This window comes from Scyliorhinus torazame, chromosome 8 (assembly GCF_047496885.1).
Source record: "Scyliorhinus torazame isolate Kashiwa2021f chromosome 8, sScyTor2.1, whole genome shotgun sequence".
In the NCBI taxonomy this organism is placed as follows: domain Eukaryota; kingdom Metazoa; phylum Chordata; class Chondrichthyes; order Carcharhiniformes; family Scyliorhinidae; genus Scyliorhinus; species Scyliorhinus torazame.
In genome coordinates, this window is record NC_092714.1 from 35,141,499 (window position 1) to 35,154,688 (window position 13,190).

The 13,190-nt window shown below is 46.7% G+C and overlaps 1 protein-coding gene across 1 annotated transcript in view; it reads left to right on the plus strand.

Moving 5' to 3' along the window:
• The window catches only part of mrps6 (mitochondrial ribosomal protein S6), a 104,321-nt gene that overhangs the window by 53,116 nt on the left and 38,015 nt on the right, over nucleotides 1–13,190 (plus strand). The window contains exon 2 of the mRNA XM_072513381.1: nucleotides 10,848–10,987. Coding sequence (XP_072369482.1) covers nucleotides 10,848–10,987 — 140 coding nt within the window. The remainder of the gene's footprint in view (nucleotides 1–10,847; nucleotides 10,988–13,190) is intronic.

A 13,190-nucleotide genomic window follows, 5' to 3' on the forward strand; every position in this document is an offset into this window, starting at 1 on the left:
CTGAAACAGAACAAACACTTGAAGTTGTGCCAGAACATTTGAGAAATTGTGGAGTCAACAATAACATAACTAATGTGGTACCATTTACCAAGTCAAGAACTGTTTGCCAATCCTGCAGTTAATGTACTGTACACAACATACCAGTGCCAGCAGTGGTCCCTGCGTCATCCACCATAAACAATTCCACTGTAAACAATTTCTAAGAAACCAGAACATGTTTCCAAAAAACTTGGTGTCTGGCATTATTAAGTCATGTAATTTTAAGCTTCATTCTTTTAGGTATCTTGAGAGGCTGCCGTACCAAACCTCCAGCTGTATTGTTAGCAATGAAAGGGTCGTCTATGCATGCTGCTTACAGAATTCAAAAAATGTTCTGTCCTACACTGTAGGAGGACATGTTTCATGACCTTCGTAATCTTTTGATTTAGTGTAGGGAGCATAATCATACAACACTCATGACTCATTAGTTTATTTTTAACTGCAGTTACTGTGGGGGGGGGTTTTGAATGGTATTTTTGTATCATACTCCCATTTGGGAAATACAGGACTATATTAAAATAATTCCACTTTTAACATTGTGCCATGCTAATCGGGGATATGCTTGAAATACAATAATTCAGAATGGAAAACAGATCTATCGTCGGGAGATTCTGGTGTATTGTATTTAAATGTCAAACAATCTAAATAAAATGCTTCAGTGTGCAAGCAGCACAATGAAAATTTTGAAAACATCATGAAATACCAATCAACTGGAGACCCTCAATTTTTGACACTGTAGAAACTATTAATACACTTCAACAGAACTCTGAGCAAGATCAAGAGGTTACACCGTTGATGGAGGCAATTTGCCCGCTGGCTCTCTCCATGAACAACTCTACTCTTCCCACTCCCTCACCCTTTCCTCAAAGTCCTGCAAATCTTTTCTCTTCAGGTGCTTATTCAATTTCCTTTTTGAAAACCAACATTGAACCTTCCTCCACCATGCCCTCAGGCAGTGACTCCGTATTGTCGCTGGACTAGTAATCCCGAAACAAAGGGCAAGTTCTGGGGGCCTGGGTTCAAACCCCACTGTAGCAGATGGTGAAACTGGAATTCAATGAAAATCTGGAATGAAAATCCTAATGATGACCATGAAACCATTGCCCAACTCCGCCCCACATCAGCTCATCTGTTGCTCCAAACAGGGGCTGGCTTAACACACTGGGCTAAATCGCTGGCTTTTAAAGCAGACCAAGCAGGCCAGCAGCACGGTTCAATTCCCGTACCAGCCTCCCCGAACAGGCGCCGGAATGTGGCGACTAGGGGCGTTTCACAGTAACTTCATTTGAAGCCTACTTGTGACAATAAGCGATTTTCATTTTTCATTTTTATTTTCATTTTCATTTCATCCATGCCTTTATTACCTCTAGACCTAACTACTCCAATACACTCAAGGCCGGCCTTCCATCTTCTATCCCCTATAAACAACAGGCCATCCAAAACTCTGCTTGTACCAATCCCGTTTCTCCATCACTTTTGTACTTGGTGACCTATCCTGGCTCCCCATTAAGAAATGCCTTGATTTTAAATTTCTCATGCTCTTAACCTCTGCCAGCTCCACAAATCTTTTCACTCCTGCGATTCTGGCCTCGTCAGTAACTTTAAGCACTCCGCCATTAGCAGCTTACGTAAACGTCTGAAGTTCTCTCTTTAAACCTCACCACCTTCCGACGTTACTTTCCACCTTTAAGACTCCCATTAAAATCTAGCTATTAGTCATCCACCAAAACTCCCTAATATGCGACTAGGTGTCATATTTTATTTGACAATGTTCCTGGGATGTTCTACCACATTTAATGTGCAATACATGCCGTTGTTGTCAGAATTAAGAATTATTTGGGAATGACTTTGACTGCAATTTAAAGCATTGCAAACTGCTTGTTTGGCAGAGCTAAAGGAAATACGGAGTATAATCATGCTCGGCATTTTCTACACCCCGATCTATTTGTGCACTGGGCTATGGAAATAAAGTATCTACAGCAACATTTTAGAATTACAGAATTTTACACAGTGAGGCTATTCGAACCATCACATCTAAGTCAGTTCTCTGAAAAAACTATTTACTTTGTACAATCCTTGTTCCCCGTTTTCTTTCTTTTCTCATTTCTGTTTACCCACTTCTCTTTTAAAATCTGCAAAGGGTTGCACACCCTATTTCCTCGTGTCGATATCACCATTTAATTACCTTGCGTTTTCCACTAAAGAACTTTCAGCCTCTCTTTTTCCCCTTTGCCTTATTGTATGCTGCCCACTTGCAATATCTTCCAGCTGTGATGGAGGATCTATTCCTCAAACGTTGTTGTATAGCTTGCATGTTTTCCAGACGGATGCTGTCTGACCTGCTGAATATTCTCAGCATTTTCTGCTTTTGTTCTTACCACCACAGTGATGATTTTTACTTTCTTTTTTGTTTCAAGTTTACCATTTTAGTCATGCATTTTAACTCTCGTAAAGTAATATCCGAATAGAATAGTCTGTTTAAGAGTCAACTTGTATTGATATCTTTCTAAATTAATCCAAATTTTATAATCTGGTTGCATTCATCTCATCAGTCCAGCTCCTCCTCTTCATGATCTATCTCTTCCGTAAAACAAATTAGTTTTCTTAATATTCACTGTTAAATCCCAATTGTTACAGTTCTGATGAATCCAACAAAGATTTAGCCAACAATTTGCTTCCACTTTCTCCAGAGCAATGGTAAATGCGATGGGTATCTAATTTTTCCAGTTTTGAGAAATGATTTTTGCTAAATATTTATATAGGGATTTTTGTCTTCAACTGTTCAAGTTTATATGTCCCACAGGAATTAAATAATTTGAGACTGCCCAAATTGCTCTGCACAATGTTACTGTAACTCTCCCACTATCTTCACAGAGGAATGTTCGATTTTTAACTTGCAGTGTATAAGATAAACCACTTTCTACCCCCAAATGAAACTGGAATCAACTGTACCCAAATCTTCAGATGGATGCCTAGTAGCACCTAAGAATGCCAATTCAAATATGGTTGACATACAATAAGCAGCTACAGTCTGCTAACTCAAAACTAAAACTGTCATCCATGTGACAAGATGTAAATGATAGGGCAGCACGGTGGTGCAGTGGTTAGCACTGGGAAGCTAGGGAGGAAATTGCCGGCCCCCTAGCTGAGATATTTGAATCATCGGCTGCGACAGGAGAGGTGCCTGATGATTGGAGGGTAGCAAATGTTGTGCCCTTATTTAAAAAGGTCTGTAGGGATAAGCCTGGGAACTACAGACCGGTTAGCCTTCCTTCCATTGTGGGTAAATTGTTAGAAGGTATTCTGAGGGACAGGATCTACAGGCATTTAGATAGGCAAGGGCTAATTAGGGAAAGTCAGCATGGCTTTGTAAGGGGGAAGTCACGTCTCATGGATTTGGTTGAGTTTTTTGAAGGAGTAACCAAGAAGGTAGATGAGGGCAGTACAGTTGTACATGGACTTTAGCAAGGCCTTTGACAAGGTACCACATGGTAGGTTGTTGTAAAAGGTTTAATCTAATGGAATTCAAGGTGAGATAGCCAATTGGATACAGAATTGGCTTGGCGACAGAAGACAAAGGGTGGTTGTGGAGGGTTGTTTTTCAAACTGGAGGCCTGTGACCAGCGGTGTGCCTCAGGGATCAGTGCTGGATCCACTGTTATTTGTTATATATATTAATGATTTGGATGAGAATGTAGGAGGCATGGTTAGTAAGTTTGAAGATGACACCAAGTTTGGTGGCATGGCGGATAATGAAGAAGGTTATATAAGATTGCAACAGGATCTTGACCAATTGTGCCAGTGGGCTGATGAATGGCAGATGGAGTTTAATTTGGATAAATGTGAAGTGATGCGTTTTGGTAGATCGAATCAGGTCAGGACCTACTCAGTTAATGGTAGGGAGTTGGGGAGAGTTACAGAACAAAGAGATCTAGGGGTACAGGTTCATAGCTCCTTGAAGGTGGAGTCGCAGGTGGACAGGGTGGTGAAGAAGGCATTCAGCATGCTAGGTTTTATTGGTCAGAATATTGAATACAGGAGTTGGGACGTCTTGTTGAAGTTGTACAAGACGTTGGTAAGACCACACATGGAATACTGTGTTCAGTTCTGGTAACCCTATTATAGGAAGGATATTGTTAAACTAGAAAGAGTGCAGAAGGGATTTACGAGGATGCTACCAGGAATTGATGGTCTGAGCTATAAGGAGAGCTGGACAGGCTGGGACTTTTTTCTCTGGAGCGTAGGAGGCTTCGGGGTGATCATATAGAGGTCTATAAAATAATGAGGGATATAGATAAAGTAGATAGACAATATCTTTTCCCAAAGGTAGAGGAGTCTAGAACTAGAGGTCATAGGTTTAAGGTGAGAGGGGAGATACAAAAGAGACCAGAGGGGAAATTTCTTTATGCAGAGGGTGGTGAGCATCTGGGATTAGCTGCCAGAGGCAGTGGTAGAGGAAGGTACAATCTTGTCACTTAAAAAACAGTTAGACAGTTACATGGACAGGGTGGGTATAGAGGGCCAAATGCGGGCAAGTGAGACTAGCTTAATGATAGAAGCTGGGCCAAAGGGCCTATTTCCATGCTGTAAACAGCAATGACTCTATGACATGTTGGTGTTTTTACAAAAGGAGTTGAATTTAAGACTAAAGAAATCTTACCGCAATTCTATGGGGCCCTGGTAAGACCACACATGTATTACAGTTTTGGTTCCTCACCCACAGAAGGGTATTCTTGCCATAGATGAGGGCCTTTTGCCATGTAAGGAGCAGTTGAGTAGACTAGGCCTATATTTCCTTGAGATTAGAAGGGAACTGGGGCGAGATTCTCCGACCCCCCGCCGGGTCGGAGAATCGCCGGGGCCTGGCGTGAATCCCGCCCCCGCCGGTTGCCGAATTCTCCGGCACCGGATATTCGCCAGGGGCGGGAATAGCGCAGCGCCGGTTGGCGGGCACCCCCCCCCCCCCCCCTGCGATTCTCCGGCCCGAATGGGCCGAAGTCCCGCTGCTAGAATGCCTGTCCCGCCGGCGTAGATTAAACCACCTACCTTACCGGCGGGACAAGGCGGCGCGGGCGGGCTCCGGGGTCCTGGGGGGGGCGCGGGGCGATCTGGCCCCGGGGGGTGCCCCCACGGTGGCCTGGCCCATGATCGGGGCCCACCGATCCGCGGGCGGGCCTGTGCCATGGGGGCACTCTTTTCCTTCCGCCTTCGCCACGGTCTCCACCATGGCGGAGGCGGAAGAGATTCCCTCCACAGCGCATGCGCGGGGATGCCGTGAGCGGCCGCTAACGCTCCCGCGCATGCGCCGCCCGGAGATGTAATTTCCGCGCCAGCTGGCGGGGCACCAAAGGCCGTTTCCGCCAGCTGGCGGGGCGGAAATTCGTCCGGCGCCGGCCTAGCCCCTTAAGGTTGGGGCTCGGCCCCTCAAGATGCGGAGGATTCCGCACCTTTCGGGCGGCGCGACGCCCGACTGATTTGCGCCATTTTGGGCGCCGGTCGGCAGACATCGCGCCGATACCGGAGAATTTCGCCCCTGATCTCATTGAAACATAAATAAAGGTTTGACAGGATAATTGATGGGAGGGCATTTCTCCTGGCTGAGATGTCTTGCACTACCTGTCATTGGGCTCAGCCATTTATGACTGAGATGAGGAAAAGTTTCTTCAATCTGAGCTGTGAACCTCTGGAATTCTCTCTCGCGGATTGATGTAGATGCTCAGTTCCTGAGTATATTTTAGTCCAAGGTTAATTTATTTTTGGTGCTAAAGAAATATGAGTTCAGTGCAGGAAGGTGTAGCTGAGTAGATCAACTCTGATCCGACTGAATGGGAAGCAGGGGCCCAAATGGCCTACTCCTATTTATTATGCTCTTAAATTGCTACATGGGATTACGATGTGGTTTCACTAACAAAGACATGGGCAGGAATTTGCACTCCTCTGCTGGTGGGTTTGAAGTCTCTGGGGTTCATTAAATCTAATAGGCTGGCCTGCTCCACCAGCTGTCCCTGCTGAATCGTAAATATACCAGTGGAAACTCGCCCACCAATGGATCAATTGAGGCACTTAAGCAGGCAATTAATTTCCACTGGGATTTAACCAGTGGCAAGGTGAGGCCCATGTCAAGCATCGAGCCTGGCAAATTGCCCAGCCTGGTGATAGCCATTGGGTCTCTCCATAATTAATCCCCAATAGCGCTGCCCGCCTCTAATTGGCCTGCAGCTCTCTTAGGCTGGACTACCTGTCCCGGGGCAACTCTTGCCTCCCAAAATGGTTGCGATTCAGCTAGTGTTCTCCTAAGTTGGCTTCCTACCAATTTTTCAAACCCTGCTGCGACTGAGATGAGAGTTCTACTCTTCTCCTGTATGTCCTGCGTTCTGCCACTTCCACAGAGGAGAAACAGGTACTGCAAAAATTGACGCTGATTAACTGCCCTCACTCAATAGTGTTCCTCGTGGAAGAGCGGTTAGCAAAGCTTACATTACACACTTCAAATAAAGGTTTTAACACCCCTCCTAGACATCACCCAAGGGTGTGGAGACTAGCTCAAATGAGGTGGACACCACATGAATGTTAATCCCACAGTGTGACATGATCACTGAGGGGGAGGATGTCTGAACCTTGACATAAGAGGATTCCAATGTACAAATTCATAATGCCTTCAGTTGACCGAACATTCACATAAACATCAAATGTATTCACAAAAGTTAAAATTCTTTACAGTGATAGGACACCCTTGACCCAAAAGTGACATCAGAATTCCTCATCTTTCCTAACCATACTGCTGTGCCTTGGTGCAGCCCTGACATTAACAGCAGGGGTGGAGGCAGTCTGCTGACTGCTATGCCTTGATGTCTGTGATGACTTTGGCAGTTGTTCTCTGGAAGCCTGTGGCCTGGAGGGCCCCAGCTCGCTGTGCATCTCCTGTTCAGGCACAGATGCACCGTGTTTCGTTTGAGCAGCTAGAGCTGATGTGGTTGCAGGCAGAGGGGGCTGCACACCCTTAAGAGTGTCCTGCATGGAGGCCCCGGCCCCGCCCTGACTCCTTGAGAAGGTGGTGCACCTGGGAAGTTGAGGTGCCTCGTCTCCGTGTCATTTACATCTTGATGGTGACTACCAGGGTGGGTGGCCATGGATTGCAGGGTCGAGTGCAAATCCGGCAAGATCTGGTATTCAATATTAATGGTTGTTGCCTACTGTCCCATGATGGCCTCACGGCATTCCCATGTCAGAGCCACGTCATTCCCATGTCAGAGCTGTGACATAAGCCAGAGCATGGATGGACTCCTCCATTGTTCACTCGAATCTGCTGAGTGACTGTCAGATCTCTGGCCTGATACATCTTCAGCATTGAGTTGCCAGCCACTTGTAGGGTTCCATCATCTGACCTGGACTGAGTGAGTGGCTATTCTCCAGCAGCCTTCCAACTGCTGGAGACCTGGGCTGTCTCTGCCTCAACCTCACTGATATCTCCCTACAGCAGGTGTTCTCCAGAAGGTGACCTGAGTCTAATCTAGAGCTTTGCCCTGCTGAGGTGTGCGTTTCTGCTGGTGGAGGGCATGGATGAGCACAGTCACGTTTCTTCCAGCGCTTCCTCTTCGGACATATATGGAAGCTCGGACTCCTGTTAGGCTGCTTTGTGGGCCTCCATCTGCTGCTACCTACACAATAGAGAATACAGTTTTGGTTGATGAGCTTGAGAGATTTAATACTGCACCTGATTTGCTGTCAGGATTTGATGAAGCGATGGTGCTGAGATCTGTACCAGATTGTTGGAACAACCTGATCTCCGCTTCCCCACAGGAGTGATCCCTGTCCACCCAGCCAGCTCAGCGGCAGCCTATTCGAACTCTGAGGGCAGTGATGTTGGTCGTCCCTCTTGATTATCATAGAATTTACAGTGCAGAAGGAGGCTATTCGGCCCGTCGAGTCTGCACCAGCTCTTGGAAAGAGCACCCTACCCAAGGTCAACACCTCCACCCTATCCCCATAACCCAGTAACCCCACCCAACACGAAGGGCAATTTTGGACACTAAGGGCAATTTATCATGGCCAGTCCACCTAACCTGCACATCTTTGGACTGTGGGAGGAAACCGGAGCACCCGGAGGAAACCCACGCACACATGGGGAGGATGTGCAGACTCCGCACAGACAGTGACCCAAGCCGGAATCGAACCTGGGACCCTGGAGCTGTGAAGCAATTGTGCTATCCACAATGCTACCATGCTGCCCCCTTGCGTGATGTCTGCGCTCTTTCCCTTTTGTGTGTCGGCTTGGCCTGTATGAAGATGAAAGAAAGGCCTGTGCTGATAAGGGCAGGAGCAGAGGTTGGGTAAGATGCATGTCCCCTGCGTGTGGTGAATCCTCCCCAAAATGGCTAGATGGTGGAATTTGAGCAACGAGATAGATGTGTGGTGGTGATGTGGAAGTTTCCGTGTGCGAATGAGTGGTGATGTGTGTTCCCTGTGAATGGATGTGTGAAATCCCTGAAGAGAGTAGCCATTGTACATGATCCCATGCAGAGAAATTTAACATTGGAGGGAGTTGAAGGTTGACTTGCCCTAGCAGAGCAAATGGGATCATTCAGTTCAACACAGTTGCCAACCTGCTGACCTCCAGTGTGACAGCCTCCCAGACGGGAGAGTTGAGTTTGGTGTGGCTTCCTGGACCAATCCCTGGGAAACAGGACATGCCTGTCTGCCTGCACTCCTCTGATCAAGCCCTGCAAGGCGTGGTGGATGAAGTGGGGTACAGCTTTCCTCTTTTTCATAGAATTTACAGTGCAGAAGGAGGCCATTCGGCCCATCGAGTCTGCACCGGCTCTTGGAAAGAGCACCCGACCCAACCACACACCTCCATCCTGTCCCCATAACCCAGTAACCCCACCCAACACTAAGGGCAATTTTGGACACTAAGGACAATTTAGCGTGGCCAATCCATCTAACCTGCACATCTTTGGACTGTGGGAGGAAACCGGAGCACCCGGAGGAAACCCACGCACACACGGGAAGAACATGCAGACTCCGCACAGACAGTGACCCAAGACGGATATCGAACCTGGGACCCTGGAGCTGTGAAGCAATTGTGCTAATCACTATGTACCGTGCTGCCCTCTTGAGGCTCGCAGCCACCCATTGTGGGTGGAAGATCTCTGTTGCGGTCTCCTGGAGACAGGTAGGTTAATGAGAGAGATGTATGTGTTTGATTGGTGTTTACATAGGGGGCCCAGACCTTCAGCCCCGACAGCTGATGATGGGCAGACAAGTCCGTTCCCGACCGTGAGCTGATTCAGTCTGATACTCACCTGTGCATGATTAATGAACTTCCAGGTGTGGAATTGGGTGTGAGTTCCTGCCATTCCGAGCAGCAAGGTGGATGCCTCCTAAACTGCCTGCTACCACACTTGGTCTTGTAAATGGGAAATTCCACCCTTTGTCTTTACCTAGGGTTGGCAGTCTAAACACACCTGGGGTGTGCTGCCAACCCCACAACCGGTTAGTCGGCAAGGTCACCTTTTGACTGAAAAATAGCATTGTCTTCTTGTTTTACCTCTACAGCTGTGTGTATCCTTCATAATCATTAATTGGATGAAGTATTTCCTCATGTGATGAGGGATTATGTATTTATATATACTAAAATATACACATACTAAAATGCTCCGTGTTACAGCTCTGTTTTCAGCCCTGATATCATTGTTGGAATAAGTTTATGGTTCTGTTTTTTTTTTTTTTTCTTCCTGAAAATATTTTATAAATTTTAATTACCCAACCATTTGTTTCTTTGCTTGTGTATGTCTTGCATTACGGTCTCAAAGGCCACCAGTTATTTTCCCTCGATGGGGTCTGCGTAAGCACTGGACCTCCTGATTTTTTTTCCAGCTTACCCCACAATCGACTGACCATTTACCCGTTTGAAATTGTATATGGCTTTGCTGAATGTAATTGCAGTGGATTTTCAGGGAGATCTCCAATTTGATTTAGTGTGTGGTCACTCATTTAGTCTGCTCACTCGTCGGCAGAGGTTCCAGTACTTCTGCAGTTTGGTTATGATTGTATGTATGAAAACCAGTTCTAGATGCAAATCCAGCTAGTGAGGTCTGCAACAGACTGTGCCAAGAAACAATTTGGCAGCAAGTTCTGGGTTTTGTTGCCATGCTTCAGTTAACAATGCGGTGGTTGAAGGCATCCATTATTACTGTGTCATTGACATTCTTCCCTTATAATTTGGTGACAGTAAAAATGAGCAAGAAGCACTTCTTGTTGTCCGGCTTGATTTGTTGTGAGAACGTTTTCTGAACTCGCCCTTGTGTGATGCTAACATAGAAATCCTTGACATATTTAAATGAAAACAGTACCTTAAAAGCAGCTCTTTGGTTTAACTACATTCAATTTATAGCCCTCTCAATGATGTGACATGAAACAACATTCTACCTTTTGAGGGTTACTTCCAAAATGTGGTTCTGAACCATAAAATCAGGCACTTAGAGGTGACTCAAAGATGTTCTCCTTGTCCTAGACAGACATACAAGAACGATTATGCACTTTTTCATAGGTTTTGAAGCTATTGTGGTATTTAGAATTTTCTCAACCAGGAAGAGATGAGGCAAACAGAAAATGTTCCCTTTTACTGGGCCTACTTGACTTTCAGGGACAATTTACTTCCTCCAAATGAGAAATGACTGGGCTTATGAAATGCTAAATGGCGTTTCCGTTGATGTAACAATTGGACTCAAAAGTTTGCATCTCTTTCCCTCTCCTCTTTCCCTCTTCCCCTCCATTCCTGCCCCCAACTCCTATTATTTCTTTCACAGACTGAGACAGCTGCTGCCATGCGTCGTACGGTGGAAGCATTACTGAAACATGGAGCTGTGGTGAGGAACCTGGAGAACCTGGGCGAGCGGAGCCTCCCATACAAAATGTCCAAGCACAATCTACGGCACACCAGCGGCGGGTATGTCTGATATAGTGAAGCATAAGATTTGGAGATTGGGATAAATGCTGCTATGTTTTGGGAGGTTTTACCCTAGATTATCTCTTTGTCACCGGTCACTCCAGCAGTGAGCATATGTAACTCGTACACCTCATGACCCACAGTGAATCTTGAACTATGCAAATATACTGAAACCCAAGAGTCAGATGAAGAATTCATGTGACTATACTGCTGTTTACTGGGATATCTCATGCTCTATCTCCAGCTTCAGAACATGGTTGGCTATACATGGTGTCCATCTAAACCAGAAGCAACTGTGTTCATTGTTCAGCCATTAAATGAACAGCACTCCATACTAACTCCACTCTTACTGTAGTTGCACCCTTTTCTTTTCTCCTTGAACTGTCAAACCAGATGTTTCCCTACAAAGAACAAAGCACAATATAGCACAGGAACAGGCCCTTCGGCCCTCCAAGCCTGTACCGGTCATGATACCACCCTTGGCCAAAACCCTCAGCACTTCCTTGTGCCGTATTCCTCTATACCCATCTAGTATTAACTCAATATCAATCTGATCTTTGATACATAATTGCTCACGTCATTCATGCCACAAATTCCATTCTCTACCCACCAACTCCAACTCTCTCCCTGGCAATCGCCTGAGGTTGAATCAGATTTTGCAATCTTATTTTGTTTAATAATATTTTATTAAGGTATTTGAAAATGTTTATAACAGTAACAGAAACAATGACATCAACATTGTAAAATAAACATTTCCCTCCCCAGCCCAATCTTCACACACCTCAACCACTCCCCCCCCCCCCCCGAACACTGCATCTGCTGACATTTTTAATTTTCCCCGAGAAAGTCGACGACCGGCTGCCACCTCCGGGAGAACCCTAACATTGACCCTCTTAAGGCGAACTTTATTTTCTCGAGAGTGAGAAACCCAGCCATGTCACTAACCCAGGTCTCTACACTCTGGGGGCTTCGAGTCCCTCCACATTAACAAGATCCGTCTCCGGGATACCAGGGAGGCAAAGGCCAGGACGTCGGCCTCTTTTGCCCCCTGAACTCCCAGATCCTCCGACACTCCAAAGATCGCTACCTCCGGACCCGGCACCACCCGTGTTTTTTAGCACCGTGGACATTGCCTTAGCAAAACCCTGCCAAAACCCTCTAAGCTTCGGGCATGCCCATAACATGTGGACATGATTTGCTGGGCTTCCCGCGCACACCTATCCTCTAGCCCGAAAAACTTGCTCATCCTAGCTGCTGTCATGTGTGCCCAGTGGACTACCTTAAATTGTATCAGGCTAGGCCTGGCGCACGATGAGGAGGTATTAACCCTGCTTAGGGCATCCGCCCATAGACCCGCCTCTATCTCTCCACCTAGCTCGTCTTCCCACTTGCCCTTCAGCTCCTCCACCGGAGTTTCCTCCACCTCCGAAAGCTCCTGGTAAATATCCGATACCTTCCCCTCCCCCACCCAGGTACTGGAAACTACTCGATCCTGTATCCCCCGTGGCGGCAGCACCGCGGAGAGGCCGGCCCCTGCTTTCTCAGGAAGTCGCCCACCTGCAAATACCTAAAACCATTCCCTGCTGACAATTTAAATTTATCCTCCAAAGCTTTCAAGCTGGGAAAACTCCCGTCTATAAATAGATCCCCATCCTTCTAATTCCTGCTCTTTGCCATCTCCGGAACCCACCATCCAGCCTACCCGGTACAAACCTGTGGTTGCTATAAATCGGGGTCCAAATCGATGCTCCCTCCACTCTCTTATATCTCCTCCACTGCCCCCAGATCCTCAGAGTCGCCACTACCACCGGACTTGTGGAGTATCGGGCCAGCGAGAACGGCAGAAGTGCCGTTATCAATGCTCCCAGACTGGTGTCTTTACATGACGCCGCCTCCATCCGCCCAGTAGTAATTGCAGAAGTTGGGGATATAGATGGGGAGGCACTGAAAGACAAACAGAAATCTGGGTAGGACAGTCATTTTCACGGTCTGTACCCTCCCCGCCAGTAATAGTGGGAGCATGTCCCATCTCTTAAAGTCCCCTTCCATTTGTTCTACCAACCGGGATAGGTTTAACTTGTGTAGTACCTCCCATTTCAGGGCCACCTGGATTCCCAGATATTGAAAGCTCTTCCCTACCATTCTAAGCGGCAGCTCTCCCAGTCTCTTCTCCTGTCCTCTTGCCTGGATTGCAAACATCTTG